Source organism: Monomorium pharaonis, chromosome 1, assembly GCF_013373865.1.
Source record: "Monomorium pharaonis isolate MP-MQ-018 chromosome 1, ASM1337386v2, whole genome shotgun sequence".
NCBI classification, from domain to species: Eukaryota; Metazoa; Arthropoda; class Insecta; order Hymenoptera; family Formicidae; genus Monomorium; species Monomorium pharaonis.
Window position 1 is genome coordinate 12,690,853 of NC_050467.1, and position 19,664 is coordinate 12,710,516.

Here is a 19,664-nt window from a genome sequence, read left to right on the forward strand (position 1 = left end):
TTAGTACGCGTATTAAGTTTGGTGCGCACCAAAGCCTTAGTACGGGCGCGTTTACATCGAATGTACTAAGCATGTACTGTGAAAAATATAATACAAATTTAATTCATGTTGATGTCTCCTACTAAGACATTTTCACACCGGTTTTTAGATTTTAGCACTGAGGTTATGCTCAATTGCTAAATTCTCTCTAAAATGCGTTTTATGCGTTTACATCGACATTTGTATCACTTGGTACGCGTATCAGTTTAGTACGATACTGGCCTAGTTTACATCGTGCATTTGATACGCGTATCAAGTAGTGAATTTAAGCTGATCAGCCAATGATTAAACACATTCACTAGTTATTTACTATTTGATACGCGTATCAAATGCACGATGTAAACTAGGCCACTCCTACTTGATACGCTCGTACCAAATTGATCCGGCAGCGTTTACATCGTGCGTACTAAATATTTAGTACGAATTTGATACGAATATGGTACCTGATACGCGTATCAAATGCACGATGTAAACTAAGCCAATATATTCTCATATATTTTGTCTCTTTTCGTGTTGGACATCCCCACCACTCCGTTTTCTAGAAGAAAAGAGCGCCACACATACGAGCAGTACGACAGGTACGAGCCTACTTACTTGTGGTTTGTTCGCGTCGCCATGCTCCGACATGCTCCTACTCACTCCAACGCATTCTAATAGGTTGGCGTCATCGGAATCAACGTATTGGAGTGCGTTGGGGTGAATAGAAGCATGTTGGGGCATGTGACGCGAACAGACCCTTGTGGTTTGTTCGCGTCACATGCCCCAACATGCTTCTATTCACCCCAACGCACTCCAATACGTTGATTCCGATGACGCCAACCTATTAGAATGCGTTGGAGTGAGTAGGAGCATGTCAGAGCATGGCGACGCAAACAAACCATTGGTGTCTACTTGGGCTGTTACATTTAGTACAAAAAATTTTTACATACGAAAGTAATACTGTGCATTCATTGATTGGCATGCATCTTTTAGATTCTAAATTATGTACCACTTAATGAATGCACAGTGTTATTATCTTTGTAAGCAATTTTTTTCATACGAGTTCGAGAATCGGGCCTCAGATTGTATAGTTACGAATCTGTTCCCACACGAATAAAGACAGAATATATTCACCTCTCTATCGATTCTCCCCGCGCGCGTCACGATCTTTGAGTATATACATATACATGGAGGAGGAATTGTTATGGTTTCATGTAGATCGAAAGTGTGTCCAAGATCTGTGCGAGAGAGAAAGGTATATCATGATACTTGCTCTCTCTGCGCATGCGTCAATATCATTAGCCTAGTTTACACCGAGTACTTGATACACGTACCAAGCACCATATTCGTACTAAATCGCTTAAGGGTGCGGTCCCATGAAGCGGATTATGCGGAAGCGGAACGAGCGGATCATCAATCGCGGGATTATTCTAATAGAACTCTTTCAAAGATTCCGTCAAAACGGTCCTGTGATTGGTGATCCGCTCGTTCCGCTTCCGCATAATCCACTCCATGGGACCGCACCCTAATGCGTACGGTGTAAACGTTCATGAACTATTTTAGTACGCTCTGGGGCTCGATTCTTGAATTTATTCGCAAGAGAAACGTATTCGCAAATTCTGTTCTTACAGAAAAGTTAGAAATTTATTGGCTATCGTATGGCTATTAACCAATAAACTTACAACTTTCTGTTAGAGCAAGTATTTGCGTATACGTTTCTTTTGCGAATAACTTCAAGAATCGGGCCCCTGGTCTGGTATTCCTGAAATACGAGTATCAGACCAAGTTGGTACGCGTATCAAAAGATTTTAGCACGCTGTAAACACTTGGTCCGTTTGGTTCGTTTGATCGTATATGGACTGCGTTCTGATATTTACTGTCAGTACTGAAAATCAATAGCTTACGTTATATATACTGTAGATTTTCAGTACTGACAGTAAATATCTCGGAATGCAGCCATGGTGTAAACAGAGATGTACCAAGCGTTTAGTCCGTACCAACTTGGTATGAGTACCAACCGATTTAACGGTGTAAACTAGAGCATAGCGTTTGACGCATGCGCAGAGAGAGCAAGTATCATGATATACCTTTCTCTCTAGCACAGATCTTGGATCACTGATCTCATTAAAGTGGATATGGCATACCCTAATAATCTGAGGTAAAAAAGTGTGACCAATAGAATACCGGAAGCCATTAAAGTTGTAGTCAGCGTACACGCTTTTGGCGGAAAATTTGAATGACTAACACAAAATATATGTGTTAAATGAGATATATTGTAAAAATATAAAATATGATTATAATGTAGCCAGTAAAAATAAATTAAAAAATTAATTAATTTACAAAATATATTAAAATGTATATGTTTAGTAATTTGAAATGTTCTAAAATATTAATCTGGAATGTGTTTATTTGAATTTTTATAATATTGTTTTATATCATATATATAACATTTAATATTATGTATTTTTTTATAATTGTAAGTGACATTTGTAAGTGACTTTATAACAAATATTTTGTAATATTTAAAAAAATATTTGGTAATATATAACATTTTTATGTATAAATTGAGTCAAAATATATAAATATTTTATTAAATAAGAGGATAAATAAAAGATTAAAAAATAAAATTTTGCAGGTGTCTAAAAATCGTAAATTTTTATTTATGACCATCTTGTTAAATAATTTTACTAATAAATAATACTACTACTACTAAACTTATAAATAAGTTTAAAGGATATTGTTATAGCTTATTTTGTCCTCGTGTCCTTAATTGTGTTGTAGTAATCCATACTTGCAGCTTGTAAAAAAAGTAACTATTAGACATAGATGAGCATAGATTTATTTAATATTTAAGTATAAATATTATAATGTACATAATAAAATGTATATACATGCACTATATACATGCACAGCATAGAAGAAAATAAGATAATTTTTTTATCGCGTTTTTTAGAAAATAGTAATAGAAAAGTAGTAATAGAAAAATGTTATTTTGCGTGCTTTATTAAACTTTGCAAGTCACATGCTGTGCTATTTAAATATAATGACAATGATGTTACATTATAAATATATTTTATAACATAAAATATATGAATTCAAAACAAACGTATCACTTAAAACTTAAATTTGTAATTTAAAGCAACATAATAAAAATGTGTATTCAACAAATACTTATGTACTTATGAGGTACATATTTGAATCCAGATACATTATATATTAAACATATTATTAAACTTTTCAGACTTAACCTTACTCACCTATGAAACGTTTGTTGTTTATTTTCACTTCCTTTTCCACAATAAACACATTTTTTAATTTTGGAATCTCACTATTTTACTATTTTACTATTTTTATTATAAAAAAAGTAATATTTTGGATAAAACTGATACACATCTACGTCTATAGATAATTAATTACACGTGGAATTTCGTATCATCGTCACAGTAAACTGTTCGTATTCGTATACACCGCCATATTGTGTACAGAGACTACAACCTTCAATTGGTCACACTTATTTCGTCCTATGCCATATCCACTTTAATGAGATCAGTGTCTTGGACACACTTTCAGTGCTGGCATTTGGTCTGTTCTTTCTAGCTGCACTGTTGCAACCGGTGCAATAAATTAAAGTAAGACAAGTATATTTTTTCTCATTCTAACTTATTGCACCAGTGCAACAGTGCAGCTAGAAAGAACAGAGCAATACCTCCTCCATGTATATATACTCAAAGGTCGCGATGCACCAAGGCCCCTCCATTAATACAAGCTCTATGCCCCGCACACACTTTTGCATAATGTATATACATAAGCAAATTGATTGGTCCCTAAGCAAAGTGTATAAAAAATTCAACCAATCGAATTTCTTATGCATTTATGTTATGCGTTATGCAAATGCTGTGCGGAAGCCTTAGGGCTATTACACATGAATGGGCATAAGGCCAGATCTACAATAGGTGTAGTAAGCCTTATGCCATAAAAATTGACCAATCATATTCGTTTATTCTTCTCACATTCAATTATAATTGATCAGTTTTTTATGGCATAAGGTTTACTACACCTATTGTAGATCCGAGCTAACCTGCATATGCATTGCATAAGAGCGCTAGGCCAATAACATAGACCTTGTAGATATGGACTGGCAATACCAAGCGAAACCGTGTCCATACTTCTCTCTCTAAAGAGTCCGGAAATATGTTTCGCGCATGCTTGTACATATTATACATTGAAATCCAATGATTGGATACGTTTTGGTCACGTGTTTTAACTTATGTGCGTGTATATATATGTATATACATATGTATGCATGTGTGCTGACATGCGCGATAGTTATTTCCGGTAACTTTAGAGAAAGAAGTACTAAAAAGTCTGTTTCTCTCTCGCATCTCTTCTGGACACCGTTTTTTATACACAAACTGTAGGCAATTGCCGGTCCATATCTATAAGGTCTATGGCCAATAAGCATCTTATGTAAATCAATATGGCGATCTTATGCTAGGAGCTGATTGGTTCAACGGTTTTATGCTATGCTTGTGCAGCTCATGTTATTATGGCTGTGTTTTGCCGAACCTTCGCTAGCTAAGCAGTCGCTTGTTTGGTAGCGGTAGAGCACTAGAAAAGTAGGTATTCTCACGTCCGCTATTTTTCTTCAAACTAGCAAGTAACTAGCATAATGTTTTATATATATAATACATTGCAATAACCTTTACAGTCTCAAGGCTACATTCCAAAACGTCCTTTCCAAAGAAAATTTTACTCGAAATATATAGTACACGTAACGTATCCTATATTACATCGAGTAAAATTTTCCTCGGAAAGGACGTTTTGGAATGTAGCCCAAGATCATAAATATCGTGTCTTTGTTCAATTGTCGCATAAAGTTTGGTGCTTCCAAAGATTATTGACGTATATATATACAAAACATATCCAATTTTTCCTGCTAGTTAGAAAAAAAATGGCGGACGTGAGAATACTCGCTTTTATAGTGCCTTAGTAGCGGTAAGGCACTATAAATATTCTCACGTCCGCCATTTTTCTTCTAACTAGCATGAAAAATTAGGTATGTTTTGTATATATATATACGTTAATAATTTTTGGAAGCACTAAACTTTAAGCGACAATGAAACGAAGACACGATATTTATGATCTTGAGACTGTAAAGATTATTGCGATGTATTATATATGTAAAACATTATGCTAGTTACTTGCTAGTTTGAAGAAAAATGGCGAACGTGAGAATACCTACTTTTTTAGTGCTCTAGTAGCGGTTTCGATTGTAGCGCCGCTTAGCGCTATTGAGGTATCGGCTGGACAATTTTTAGCATATTTTTGTGTCGACAGTAAATTCAACATAATCACAATTTGTTATTGTTAATTACAACACAATTTTGTTTAATATTTTTGTATAAAGTGTCATTGAATTACAATATTTATAAACAATAGCAGTTTAATGAATTGCAATTCTATAACGTTTGTTAAATTGTGGCGTATCTATAAGCAGTGTTGGGTAAGATACTTTTAAAATGTATCTCGATACAGATACAGATACTTATAAAAAAATGTATCTAGATACAGATACAGATACACAAATCAAAATGTATATAGATACAGATACTTAGATACTTTAAAAGTATCTCAGATACGTATCAGATACTCTTAAATTATTCAAATAAAAAAATCTGAAAAATTTAAATGCTTGTGCGCAACACGAAAAGCGCATTATAAAATAAATAATTACATTTTTGTGTTGCGCATAAATACCTGTCGCTGAACTCTTACTGTCTTTTCCGAATTTTTTATTTGTTTGTTGAGTAAACTTGCGTTTCTCGTCTTTTAAATTATATTTTATTGTAATAATAATAATAATATTAATAATGTATGTAATATACACAAAATCTAATGATTCTATAGACTAGATAGCAAAGTTATTTCATACATAAGTACTATTTGCGCAAATCTAAATAACGCTATCGACAGTAATAGCAAATAAAAAATGACCTTAAAAAAACATTTTTTTCCCAATAAAGACAAAAAGTACGTGAAAATGTATTTGAAAATGTATCTGAAAATGTATCTGAAAAAGCAGTTCAGATACTGTGTTTTATATCTAGATACAGATACAAATACTCTAATTCAAATGTATCTCAGATACAGGTTCAGATACACAAAATGTATCTCTATACATGTATCTAGATACATGTATAGAGATAGTACCCAACACTGTCTATAAGTATGGAAAATATTGACAATTTGATTTTGGATGAATTATTGAATGATGATAATGACGATGATGATGATGATGATGAAGTCGAAGAGTTACTCATTCCTGTTGTAAATGATCAAGGTAAGAAAGTAAATAATAATAAGCTTCGTAACGTGTTTCAGCTATATACCCACATAACACATGATATCATTAGAATATTCTGTACTCATACTGTGAACATACGTACCGTATACAGGGTGTCCCAACGCATGTGGACCACCACTCGTAAAAAGGTAGAAGGGATCGAGATGAACATACAGGTCCAATATTTTCTTGGGTTAGGTTTACAAATAATCGAGATATCAATTTTTTTAATTGTGCGAATGAGAGCGCGCCGCGGCGCGCCGTAGGAAGAGCCGAGCCGCTCGAGCCGTAGCGCGGCCCACTGTGTGAAGCATTGGCTGCCGGCGGCGGGAAGAAGGAGGAGAAGCGGCGCCGCTGCCTGTGCTTCGCCGCCCTCACGTCCCGCAGCACCGCGTCTAGACTCGCGTCGTTACGCACATTCGCAATTACTTGACAAAATTATTTAGCAAAGATAGGGACAAATTAAAACCGTAATAAACTTTTGTGATTGAGAAAGTCGAAAGAGAGAAAGCGATGAAAACTTATGGAATCTTAAAATAATCTAATTTCTATCGTAATTGTGAATATAGTAAATTAATGATAGTTTTCGGTACATTGACGATATATTCTTTCTTTTTCCTAAATATCTTATTTACAGTATCATACAACTCGAATTTTGTTTCTTATCGAATTGTATCGTACTGTTAAATCCTTGATAAAAACATTGATAAAAATTTGTAAATTTATTCGTCAAATCATTATCGTAAATTCACGATTGATTCTCAAATTGATAGTTTTTTTTTTTCGTCTATTATAATATTTGCTACATCGAGTTCTCTCATCGTTATCTTTTTTCTCTTACACGATATATTCATAAATATTTCTTCATATTTAATCAAAATGATGCAACAATGGAATAAACTTTTCTAACAGAAAATGCGAGAACGATAGAAAATAATATCATTTCTTTAAATTTGTTCCTTTTGATTTAGAGATGGATTATAAAATAAAAATCAATTAGATTTTCGTGTTGCTATTTTAAATAAATCACTGAAAATTTATCGTAATTAATTATGCAATTAAAGATAGCAGAAACTCTAAGTTTTCTATCGTCATGAAAGAAAACTTAGAGTTGTATTGACAATACGTGATGTTGAACGTTAATCTCTAAGCATAATTATCGTAGAAGACGCATCGCCCCTAATCTATTGTTGCACGCGTACTGCACGCGTCGCCCGGCCGCGCGAGTCAGCTGGTTGCTATAGAGAAGAACGTTGTATTGCTGTTTATGTCGGTTCTCGAGCTGTCGAGCTCGTGTATCGGAGTGTTTTGAATAAATTCCGTTTTTTTTTTAAGAAAATGTGCTATCCTATTTTGTGTACACCAATCACTGTTGCTCACTTATCTAATTGATTTCTATTTCATAATTCATCGCTTCTCTAAATCAAAAAGAACAAATTTAAAGAAATGATATTTTCTATCGTTCTAGCATTTCCTGTTGGGAAAGTTCGATCCATTTTTGCATCATTTTGATTAAATATGAAGAAATATTAATGAATATATCGTGTAAAAGAAAAAATATAACGATGAGAGAACTCGATGTAGCAAGTATTATAATAGACGAAAAAAAAACTATTAATTTGAGAATCAATCGTGAATTTACGATAATGATTTGACGAATAAATTTAAGAATTTTTATCAATGTTTTCATCAAGGATTTAACAGTACGATACAATTCGATAAGAAACAAAATTCGAGTTGTATGATACTGTAAATAAGATATTTAGGAAAAAGAAAGAATATATCGTCAATGTACCGAAAACTATCATTAATTTACTATATTCACAATTACGATAGAAATTAGATTATTTTAAGATTCCATAAGTTTCCATCGCTTTCTCTCTTTCGACTTTCTCAATCACAGAAGTTTATTACGGTTTTTAATTTGTCCCTATCTTTGCTAAATAATTTTGTCAAGTAATTGCGAATGTGCGTAACGACGCGAGTCTAGGCGCGGTGCGGTGGGAGGCGAGAGCGGCCATTGATGCGAGTCTAGACGCGGTGCTGCGGGACGTGAGGGCGGCGAAGCACAGGCAGTGGCGCCGCTTCTCCTCCTTCTCCCCGCCGCCGGCAGCCAATGCTTCACACAGTGGGCCGCGCTACGGCTCGAGCGGCTCGGCTCTTCCTACGGCGCGCCGCGGCACACTCTCATTCGCACAATTAAAAAAATTGATATCTCGATTATTTGTAAACCTAACCCAAGAAAATATTGGACCTGTATGTTCATCTCGATCCCTTCTACCTTTTTACGAGTGGTGGTCCACATGCGTTGGGACACCCTGTATATACAGGGTGTCTGGTATTTTTTTATGGGATGTTTATGAGCAGGTAGAGCGCACGAAACTGAACAGAAAAGTCCTTACCGTTTTTCCATTTTCGCAATAGTTAACAAGTTAGTGACTTGTAAAATTTTCTGTATTAGCCCGGCCTACCGGCAAATGCAAGCGTGCTGAGCGCCCGGCCGCGGCGGCCGCCCCTCCCCAGCGCTTGAACCTTGAGATTGCTAGGCGCACGGGGGGAGTTGTTACAACAAGCGACAATGGCTACGCACAAGCGACGCGTAACGCTAAATTCTCCATTTGAGTTATGATAGTTCCTTACGTTTTTTAATGAAAATAAAATGTTCTAACGACAAAAAGTATGTGTGTACGTGTACATGCATGTGTACAAAAAATATCAGTTTTAATGCTTAAAGAAGTGATTACTAAATTTATTTTTTTAATAAATAACAATTATTTTTAATAAAAAATATTTTTTTGATGATAGTCTTAAACGTCGTAAACGGTCATTATAAATTTTAAAAGAAGCTGTTATCATATGCTCGAAACAAAATTTATGCTTCTTCAAAAAACATTAGAAAATTTTATCGATTAAAATGGAAATGACAACCAAATAAAATGTTTGTTTCAACTTTATATTCTTAATTAAAAATTGAATAACTAGGATATTTATATTTTTAATAAAATTAATCCTTGTACATACATACGCGAGCTAAAGAATAATCACTTCGTGACAGGAAAATGATTATGCCTTAGTTCCGCGATTTTATATCACTATTACTATTTACGCTGATTACTATACACATACACGTAAAAAAATATGATTCTAGTTTAAAAAAAAATCAATTATTTACTTTTAATTGTATTTTTTTAAATAATTATTTTATCTTTAATGACTGAAAAGAGTATTCTGTTGATAATAAACACCACACTTTACATAAAACAAATAATGTTTAACATTTTTGCGTATGTACACACACATACACACACACACACAAATTACACACAAATTACAAACCAATTCTTGAATTAAGGAATAATCATTTTCCTGTCACAAAGTGATTATTCTTTAGCTCGTGTATGTATGTATCCCCCCCTCCACACACACACACACACACACACACACACACACACACACACACACACACACACACACACACACACACACACACACACACACACACACACACACACACACACACACACACACTACAAACTAAAATTTTCTTAAATTAAATAAATATTGTTTATAAGTTTTCAAACATTTAATAAATTCATATATTCGTAAATTTATACGGAGAAAATTTTATAGTAAATTTATGTATGATTTTATTATTTATGATAGTAACCACGAATTGTAAGAAGAAATTTCAGAAAATTATATCATATAAGTAGTGTAAATATTGTCGTAATTTGATGAAAAACATAATAAAAATTTTCATAATTCCTCCTTGGCCCGCGTTTATTATTTGCCATAGTAATTTTTACCATAAAGTTTTTTCCGTGTATTATAAATCTATCACAAGGATTAATTTTATTAAAAATATAAATATCTTAGTTATTTAATTTTTAATTAAGAATATAAAGTTGAAACAAATTTTATTTGCTTGTCATTTCTATTTTAATCGATAAAATTTTCTAATATTTTTTGAAGAAGCATAAATTTTGTTTTGAGCATATGATAACAACTTCTTTTAAAATTTATAATGACAGTTTACGGCGTTTAAGACTATCATCAAAAAAATATTTTTTATTAAAAATAATCGTTATTTATTAAAAAAATAAATTTAGTAATCACTTCTTTAAGCATTAGTACTGATATTTTTTGTACACATGTATGTACACGTACACATACTTTTTGTCGTTAAAAAATTTTATTTGCATTAAAAAAGGTAAGAAACTATCATAACTCGAAGGGAGAATTTAGCGTTATGCGTCGCTTGTGCGTAGCCATTGTCGCTTGTTGTAACAATTCCCCCGCGCGCCTAGCAATCTCAAGGTTCAAGCGCTGGGGAGGGGCAGCCGCCGCGGTCGGGCGCTTAGCGCGCTTGCATTTGCCGGTAGGCCGAGCTAATACAGAAAATTTTACAAGTCACTAACTTGTTAACTATTGCAAAAAGGGAAAAACGGTAAGGATCTTTCTGTTCAGTTTCATGCGCTCTACCTGCTCATAAAAATCCCATAAAAAAATACCAGACACCCTGTATATATATATATATATATATATATATATATATATCCTTAAATACAGACTGTTTGTAATTTGCAGCAAATATGGCCCTTGAGTATTTAGCGTGGCAATTGCCGTTGTTATTGGAAAGGATACGTCGGTTAGAACGGCGTGTAGAGAGAAGACGGCTGAGAGATGCTCAGAACCCTTTTGATCTCCCACGAGAAGAGTTTATCGACTATTTTCGTCTTACTCCAGAAATTGTAATTCAAGTAACAGATGCGGTACGGGCTGATTTACAGAATCAACGAATTACCGGCTTAGAGCCAGAAATAAAGGTAACATTGGAACTAAATTATTGTAACGCTTCGCAATGTTGAACTTAACACATAAGGCAACCAATCAAAGTCATTTATTTCTAAAAGCAGAATAGAAATAAAGAACTTTCATTGGTTGATTCCTTTAAGCATAATGCACTTAGCGTCTGTGCAGCAGCTCATAAACTCTCTCTCTCCTCTTTAACAATAAGTTGTATTGTAATTTTATTAAGATAAAATAATTGTTATAGGTGTTGACTGCCATTCAATTTTATGCTCAAGGCAGTTACCAAAGAAGTGTTGGCAATCAGTTTCAATTCAATGTTAGCCAGACAACAACAAGCCGTTGCATCCATGCTGTGACTGATGCAATCAATCTGCGCTTGTTGCGTAGGTGGGTGAAATTTTCCATGACTGAAAGAGATCGGCAGCGAGCACGTGAAAAGTCTTTCAGTTGCTGCACAATTATTCAAAGGTGCCATAGGTGCTATAGATTGCACTTTTGTTAATATTCTAGCTTCTCGAGTACATGAAGAGGCTTTTATCAACCATCATGGAAACCATTCCTTGAACGTGCAAGCTGTAAATACATAAATGCTTATCAAGTATATACCCTAGCAGCATAGATGTCCTGAAAACATTTTGAGATGCTATCTGGGTACTGCGGTTTTGTCGCAAAACTTTTGCTTAAATGTAACATTATGCACTTATGTTTTCAGATTGTTGACCCAGATATGAAAGTGCTTAATATCAATCCAAGATATCCAGGAGCACGAAACGATGCATACATCTGGAGCACATCCCCGATTTGTCGCGCCATGGAATTTCATTACAACAGAGGAGAACGGAGAACTTGGCTGATCGGTAGGTCTCGTTGAATGGAAATACTTGCACTTTGAACTACTTTGATGCATAAAATAAAATATTAATATTTTGTATCAAGTGATGCTGGATATCCACTGGAACCATGGCTCATGACACCCTTGGCTGATTTTCCCGAGGACACCCGACAGTTTCAATACACGGAGCAGCTTTGTAAGGCGAGAAATGTAGTTGAACGTTTCTTTGGTGTCTTAAAATCAGTATGAAGATGCCTTTCCTACCAACGTGTATTAATGTACAAACCAGCATTTGCTGCTAAAATAGTAAATGCATGTGTAGTACTTCATAATACGAGAATTCAATACCGTTTACCATTTGATGAATTCGAAGAACCAATAGCTGCTAATCATCAAAATAGACATGCCAATCTCATGGATGTCAATAAAAATGTACCTCAAATAGGGCCACGCGCTTTGGCTGTAAGAATTCAGTGGCAAATTATGCGAGAGAGATTTCCCAACTTTCGTGATGCACAAGATGAACGTGCCCAAGATGAGTAAGAATGATGAATTGCATAAATCACAACATGAATTCAATGTAATCCATGCTTCCGAAATTTGTATTTTATTATCTAATAATGTGAATATATGTGTAAATATGTATGTATATATGTATGTTTATATGTATGTATGTATGTATGTGCGTATTTGTTTATATGTATGTTTATATGTATGTTTATATATATGTTTATATGTATGTATGTATTTGCGTGCGTGCTGTGTATAAATAATGACGATAAAACAGAATAATCAACTTAAGCCAGCGGCATACGATGCTTGTTCGTGCTGGATTGCTTGCTGGATGGAAATATTCTGTTCTGATTGGAACATTTTTATCCATCTTCAGAAATGCGCCAATCAGAACATAGTATTTTCACCCAACAGGCAATCCAGCGCCAAAACAAGCATCGTGTGCCGCTGGCTTTAGATTAATTTTTAAAAATTTATTAATCATATAATGAATATTATTGAATCTAAGATTAGGTAATAGAATATGTAGGTAATAGATGTAGGTAATAGCATAAAAAAGTATAAACACGAAATTGCAGTTTGACGGAGAGACAAAATGCAAAAAAATTTTTTTTTTTATAATTAATTTTATTTAATACTTATTGTTTGCTGCAGTGTAAGCAATGGAACATCTTTTTATTAATCTATTAAATGTACAGAAAAAAATAAAGAAAATAATCGCGTATAAAAAGATTTGTCTTATTTTATATTGCGAGAACAAAAATTTGTTTTTACATTACCATCCAAAATATACAACATTAATATTTTATATTAATACAATATTAATGCAATATTAATATTTTACTAAAATGCACATTAAACATTGAACAATATAATTGCACAAAAACAACTTGTATTGAATTAATAATACTGTAGCGTTTTTCCGCGCTGCGCACACGCTCACGCTTGCACAGCACACGCTCGCGCACTCCTTAGCACTCGCCCAATTAACTGAAATATTCTTGACTTCAAATTAGGAGCATCCCATCTTTTATATAACACCCCGTCTTTAAGGATTAAGGCTTCCTAATAAGATCAATAAAGCTGTGCCGAAACGTCTTCTGGGGCTAATTCTGTACAAGAAGGACGTACTCCCATTTCCTTGCCCTGCAAAAACAAAGAAATACTAGAATCCTCCATTTGATTCCTACGCCATTCCTCAAGAGTTTTCTCGGTTAAAATAATCCTAGCTACAGTATTTATCGTTTCTTCAGCAAATTTTTTCTCAACCTTCCCACAATAAACACAGCCCTCGGCCTCACACTCTCATCTTAAGAGACCATCAGCATTTTTATGAACTATCCCCCTGCGATATAATAATAATAATAATAATAATAATATCGCGGGCGGTCCTCCTACAAAGCCCACTTTGGCACTCAGACCGGGTCCATTGTGCCACCCCGTTATCAGCTTCCCTAGCGTGGCCCCGCTTCTTTCCAGAAGCGGAGTAGATCCCCTACCGGCAGCTGCCTCACCTGGCTTGGTTCCAGAAACTCTGACCCCAGCAGGCGTGTTCTTGGTCCGACCAATGCTGGGCAGTCCCCAAGAATGTGGAGGCTAGTTTTCTCCTCTTCACCACACAATCTGCAGTCGGGCGTATCGCTACGACCAGTGATGGGAACTCGCGAGATATTCCGCGCGGCAGGCGCATTCGTGCGCATGCGTGAGGTGACGTATCAGTACTTTTTTAGTGACGGTTGTAGGTACTATATCGGGTGTCTACAAGGGTCCAAACATGCGTATAAGTGGCTATATTTTATTTTTATTATATGTTGTTTTAATGCGCCATATTTATTATGTTCAATTTTAGTGCAAAAATGCTAATAAGATTTTTACAAGTTTCTTATAATAAATGTTGATTTTTATGTAATAAATCGGCTATAATTGTTACAAAAATATATATTAAATAAATAAAATTTATTATTGCTCATAAGTAGGATTTTGTTTTAATATAAAATATTAATAAAAACTTTTCTCTTTATAATATTCTTCACATTCTTTTATCGATGAATATTAAGACCTTTACAGTACCACTAAATATATACGTTAATGCGCTGCGTCGCTGTTGCTTAGATGCGCGTGCGCGAGAAATATCTCGCGAGTTCCCATCATTGGCTACGACCCAATTTATGCAGGTGGTAATTAAAGTCGCCATGGCCCGTGAGCAGTTGTGTCGCGAGTCTGGCGTCCCTCCTACCTAGAGATCTTATGCTCCTGGTCAGGTCCCTGCTGGGGTATTCCCCCAGCAGATCCCTAGCCTGTCTGCATTTGCCCTCTGTTTCATTCCTCCAGTATTCAAGATGCTGGTCCCGAAGCCAGCTCCTGATTCTCCCTCTGCCCAGACAGAAGGAGATCCCAACAGCCGGCTCAGGTCCCAACAGCCTTGTTTCGGCCGCCTCTTTAGCAAGCAGATCTGCCATTTCGTTGCCCTTGATCCCCGAGTGCCCGGGGACCCATACTAGGCCAACATCATTATTCCTCGCCAACTCATCCAGTGCGCACTTGCAATCCCAGAATAGTTGCGAGTTAATTCTTGGACCTCAAGCGCCTTAAGCGCCGCCTGACTGTCCGAGCAAATCCAAATGCGCCTTCCCACCCTATCAGACTCTAATAAGTTCTGGGCACATCTCATGATGGCTAATACCTCCGCTTGAAAAATCGTAGCGTGTTCGCCAAGTGGGATAACGATTCCTGCCCGGTTGCGCTGACAGTAAAGACCAGCTCCAGAGCCCGCACTCGTTCTGGAGCCGTCCGTGAACCAAACGTCCCCGTCCTGAGGGATCGGTCCCTTAGAGCCGTTCCACTCCCAGCGCCCGGGGAAGCTTATCCTGTACCTTCTTTTGAAGGTACGAATCACCGGCCTCCTATCCTGTCCCATTGCAAAAATGGTGCCTGATAGGATGCCCTCAGAAAATTTCGTGTAAAAGGCTCCTGTCTTCCACCTTGATTCACACCTTAAGCGGTAGGCCGCCGTCGCCGCGGCCGCCAATAGCACCCGATCGACGCCAAGCAACATCCCCATTGCCGCTACCGGCGTGGTCCGCATGGCTCCCAGAGCCCCTCTTAAAACTAGAGCTCTGACGTGCTCCAGTGTTGACTTAGCGGTTTTTCTTAGCACCCTTGGCCACCATACGACAGACGCGTAAAGCATCCTAGGTCTGAGTATCGCTGTGCAGATCCAATGGACCATTTTTGGTTTAAGACCTCAAGCTCGTTCTTTCCGCCTTGAGGATGAACACAACTCTCGCCTGCCTTCAAACACTAGGTGTATAGCCCAGTGCCAAGACCTCAGCGTCCGCGTGAGCGGCCCGGTGATCTGCTCCAGCCCTTCTTGAAGAAGGGCCGGAAAGACCCGGTCCGGCCCAGCCGACTTAAAGGGCTTGAAGCCTTTTACGGCCCATTTGACCTTGTCAGGCCGAACGATTTCTGCCGCAAGAGACCAGTTTTCCTCGTACCCTATGTGGATTCGAGATTCCCCGGTGAACGTCCCCCTCCAGGCCTCCGCGGAAGCCCGGAAAGTTCGACTCCAGCAGGTGGTTTAGGCATTGCTCTCCAGATGCCATCGTCCCATCGTTGAGCTGAATGGCCTCCAGAGCCGCGTCCCCGATCTCTGGTAATGAGGCCAGGATTCTGCCAAGCCTAGCGGCTTCGGGTATTTTCTGTAGGCCTTCTTAGCCTTTCGGTGAAGGTCCCAGTCAGCCTGGCGGCCCGTGTTCCTGGCCCTGTTCCAGGCACGACGTGCAGCACTTCTGAGCTCCTGCAGCTTGGGGTTCTACCAGGAGACGTCCTTCGTGTTCCTCACTGTCCTTTCTGGACAGTTGTTCTCATAGCTGCCAACGAGAACCCTTTGCAGGTGCTCGACGCACAGCTCGATTTCTTGCGGGGTCCCATGTCATTTGGGAAACTCCCTAAGACCGACAGCTAGGTCCTCTCGAAATGAGTCCCAGTTTGTCCTTCTTGGGTCCCTCACTGTTCTCACCTTTGCTTGCACCTTGGCCAGTCTGAAGGTGATCTGTCTGTGGTCCGACAATGAGGGCTCGTCAGAGACCCTCCAGCTGGTCACCTCCTGCACTACTGTCTTGAACAGATGGTTAGGTCTAGAACCTCCCTTCTCACCGCAGTGACAAAGGTAGGTTCCCCACCTCTGTTAAGAATCTCTAGGTCTGTGGACACCAGAAATTCCAACAGCTTCTTTTCTCTCCTGTTGGTGTCCGTGTTCCCCCACACCGTGTGGTGCGCGTTCGCATCGCACCCCAGTATGAGGAAAAGTCGCTCCTGTTGGCAGAACTCCACCAGTCGTACCACCCGGTCCGATGGCAGTGGATCGTCCTCTTCATGTGGGAAGTAGCCCGATGCCACTACCATCCTTGTCTTGATTTCGATCCCGCTGGCGTCCTCAATCACAACTGCTACCAAGTCCCTGGAACAGAAATCTGGCAATAGCTGGCTCTCCAGCCCTTTAACGGCCACACAGGCCCTGGGCCGGTCCTCGTGTGGTGGCCTAAACAGTCTACCGCATCCCGCCAGACCCCTAATACAGCCAAGGCTCTTGTATTAGTGATATGGCTGTGTGCACCCCAGCTTGGCGCTTGGCAAGAACAGCCGAGGTTCCTTTGCTGTGGTGCAAGTTGATTTGGGTGAAGCCCACCCCGGTCAAGCCCACTATGAAGACAAGACCTTTGGATCGGGCTCCTCCCTACCCTTTCCCGCCCCCTCCTGGGATGGACCGGTCACTTTAAAAGTGACCTGGTCCATCCCAAGATGGAACCTAAAGTCCAGCGCCTTAAGCCTATTGACGCTGGACTGGGGGATGCCGAAAATGAGGTTTCTACCCTCGCAGGTAGCCCCCACATTCTCAGCATAAACGCGCCAGCTCGAGGTGACGATCCTCGGATTCTGCCGCTCCAGCAGCCCCAGGACCGCAGCCGCGCCCACGGGAGGTCCTTGGACCCACACCGCGGTCCTGTACTGCTTTTGCAGCATCTCCAGTCCCGTCACCCTGAGCTTGGCCCCCTCCCACGGCACAATGCCCCCGATCCAGCTTTCGAGCCGTTTCAGGGACTCCGCATCCGCGCACCTTACCACCGCAGCCCTTCCCTCAGAGTGGTGCTGTCAAATCTGGGCAGGGTACCTTCTCGGATCCCCTGGATCTCCTTGAAGACCGCACCCCTCAGCTGCGCCAACCGCTCAGCCGTCATTGCAGTATCAGGGTACTCCTCCTCGACAATCACCCTCGTCAGAGGGTCCGCGGCGTCCACGTAAGCATGGGTCCCCTAAACCCTTTGCCTTTTCTTCGCCCCTTCCGCCGATTGTGGGGTCCCATCGGGGTCCTTTCAGCGTTTATTGCCGGAATTCCCTGAGGCCCCCCAACCGGCGTCTGGGGGGTAACCGAGGACGAGAAAGAAGAGGTCCGCGGAACGGCCGGCGGAGGCCCAATCCCAGTCTCAGCCTGAGCCTGGGTCTGAGCCCCCCCTTCCGATCCCGAGCCCTCCTTCTCTTCGCAGCTCCGGAGAGTTTCTTGTTGCAAAGATCCTCTTCCTTTCCTCTGCTCTGAATAAAAATGGTGAATGCTACCAGTATTTACAAAAAAAATTTCCCAACATCTCTGATGCAAAATTGCGAGAAGGAATTTTTGATGGACCTCAAATACGTAAAATGTTGAGAGACGACAATTTTGTTACCAAAATGAATGAAGATGAGAGAGCAGCATGGCTGAGTTTCAAAGGTGTCACAGAAAATTTTTTAGGAAACCACAAAAGTCAAGATTACAGACAAAAGGTGGCGGAAATGATGGAGAACTATAAAAAACTAGGTTGCCTAATGAATCTTAAGTTGCATTTCTTAGATTCTCATATCGACTACTTCCCAGAAAATCTAGGTGATTATAGTGAAGAACAGGGAGAAAGATTTCATCAGGACATCAAGGAGATGGAGTTTCGATATCAAGGCAAATGGGATGTGAATATGATGGCTGATTTCTGCTGGACGCTTAAACGTGATGTCTCTGTGAAAGGGAAGAAACGTAAGAGAAAGCCATTGCACAGAACCTTCCAGAATAAAAGAGTTAGATATAATAGAAAAAGGGAGTGAATTTTCTACGCTATTTATTCACAGAAGCTCAAACTTGTCATACGTATGGAATTTTCCCCGGATAATGTGGTTACGCAAGCCTGCACGCTCCGGATTATACATTTGTGACCTAAACTGCTTTTATAAGATGTTTTTTTGAGGTTAAAAAAAAATGAGCCAATTTAGCAATTCTGACCTTGAATTTGGATTCAGCGGGTCAAAATACATAAAAATAGATTAGTCTGGTCCGCCGGACTAACGTTAAAAAAAAATTTTATTTTGAGGTTAGGAAAAAATGGGTCATTTCAGCAATTCTGACCTTGGATTTGGATTCAGCGGGTCAAAATACATAAGGATAGACTAGTCTGGTTCGCCGGACCAACATTAAAAAAAAAATTTTTTTTTGAGGTTAGGAAATGCGAGCTAACTTTGCAATTCTGACATTGGATTCGGATTCAGCGGGTCGAAATACATAAGAATAGACTAGTCTGGTCCGCCGGACCAACATTAAAAAAAAATTTTTTTTTGAGGTTAGAAAATGCGAGCTAACTTTGCAATTCTGACTTCAGATTCGGATTCAGCGGGTCGAAATACATAAGGATTGACTAGTCTAGTCCGCCGGACCAACCACTTTTTTTTTTGTGTGCCTGTGTAATCAACGCAGAACCTTATAGATCCATCTTTCTTTCTAACCAAAACTGCTGGAGAAACCCACGGACTATGTGACTCTTCTATAACTTCTTGCTTTTTTATTTCGTCTAAAATTTCATTTACTTCTTTTCTTAAAAGGAGTGGGAACGACGAGGAACCTGCTTAATGGAAAGAGAGTCACCTACATTAATTTCATGAGCAACAACATCGCAATTTCCAGCTACAATGTCTTCCGTAAAAATATTTTCAAATTCCTTTAAAAAATCAATAAAAATTTTCTTTTGCTCCTCGTCCAAATTTTCCAAATTACTATTATAAATTTTCAAAATTTCAGAAATTTCCCCTGAAAAATTCCCTATCCGACCACAATTCAAAATTTTCTCTTTT

The 19,664-nt window shown here is 38.6% G+C and overlaps 2 protein-coding genes and 1 long non-coding RNA gene across 4 annotated transcripts; 1 reads left to right on the forward strand and 2 right to left on the reverse strand.

The window, feature by feature from the left end:
- Positions 1-2,647: 2,647 nt before the first annotated feature.
- On the reverse strand, positions 2,648-3,564 carry LOC118647317. The gene is made up of 2 exons (XR_004964630.1): positions 3,276-3,564; positions 2,648-2,815 (listed from the first exon to the last, which is right to left on the reverse strand). It is a non-coding gene; the product is annotated as an uncharacterized LOC118647317 (long non-coding RNA).
- Positions 3,565-10,946: 7,382 nt separating this feature from the next.
- Positions 10,947-13,248, forward strand: LOC105831342 (putative nuclease HARBI1). Of its 2 annotated transcripts, XM_028193600.2 has the most exons (5): positions 10,947-11,187; positions 11,418-11,560; positions 11,684-11,748; positions 11,886-12,030; positions 12,110-13,248. In XM_028193600.2, the coding sequence occupies exons 1-3, from the start codon at positions 10,954-10,956 to the stop codon at positions 11,697-11,699; spliced, it is 393 nt and encodes a 130-aa protein (XP_028049401.1). In that variant the 5' UTR covers positions 10,947-10,953; the 3' UTR covers positions 11,700-11,748; positions 11,886-12,030; positions 12,110-13,248. The 2 variants fall into 2 exon arrangements, with proteins under 2 accessions (XP_028049401.1, XP_012526855.1); XM_012671401.3 differs by lacking the exon at positions 11,684-11,748.
- Positions 13,249-15,015: 1,767 nt separating this feature from the next.
- On the reverse strand, positions 15,016-15,747 carry LOC118646454. The gene has a single exon (XM_036289394.1). It carries the CDS (start codon positions 15,745-15,747, stop codon positions 15,016-15,018), a length of 732 nt encoding a protein of 243 aa, XP_036145287.1.
- Between the last annotated feature and the right edge of the window lie 3,917 nt (positions 15,748-19,664).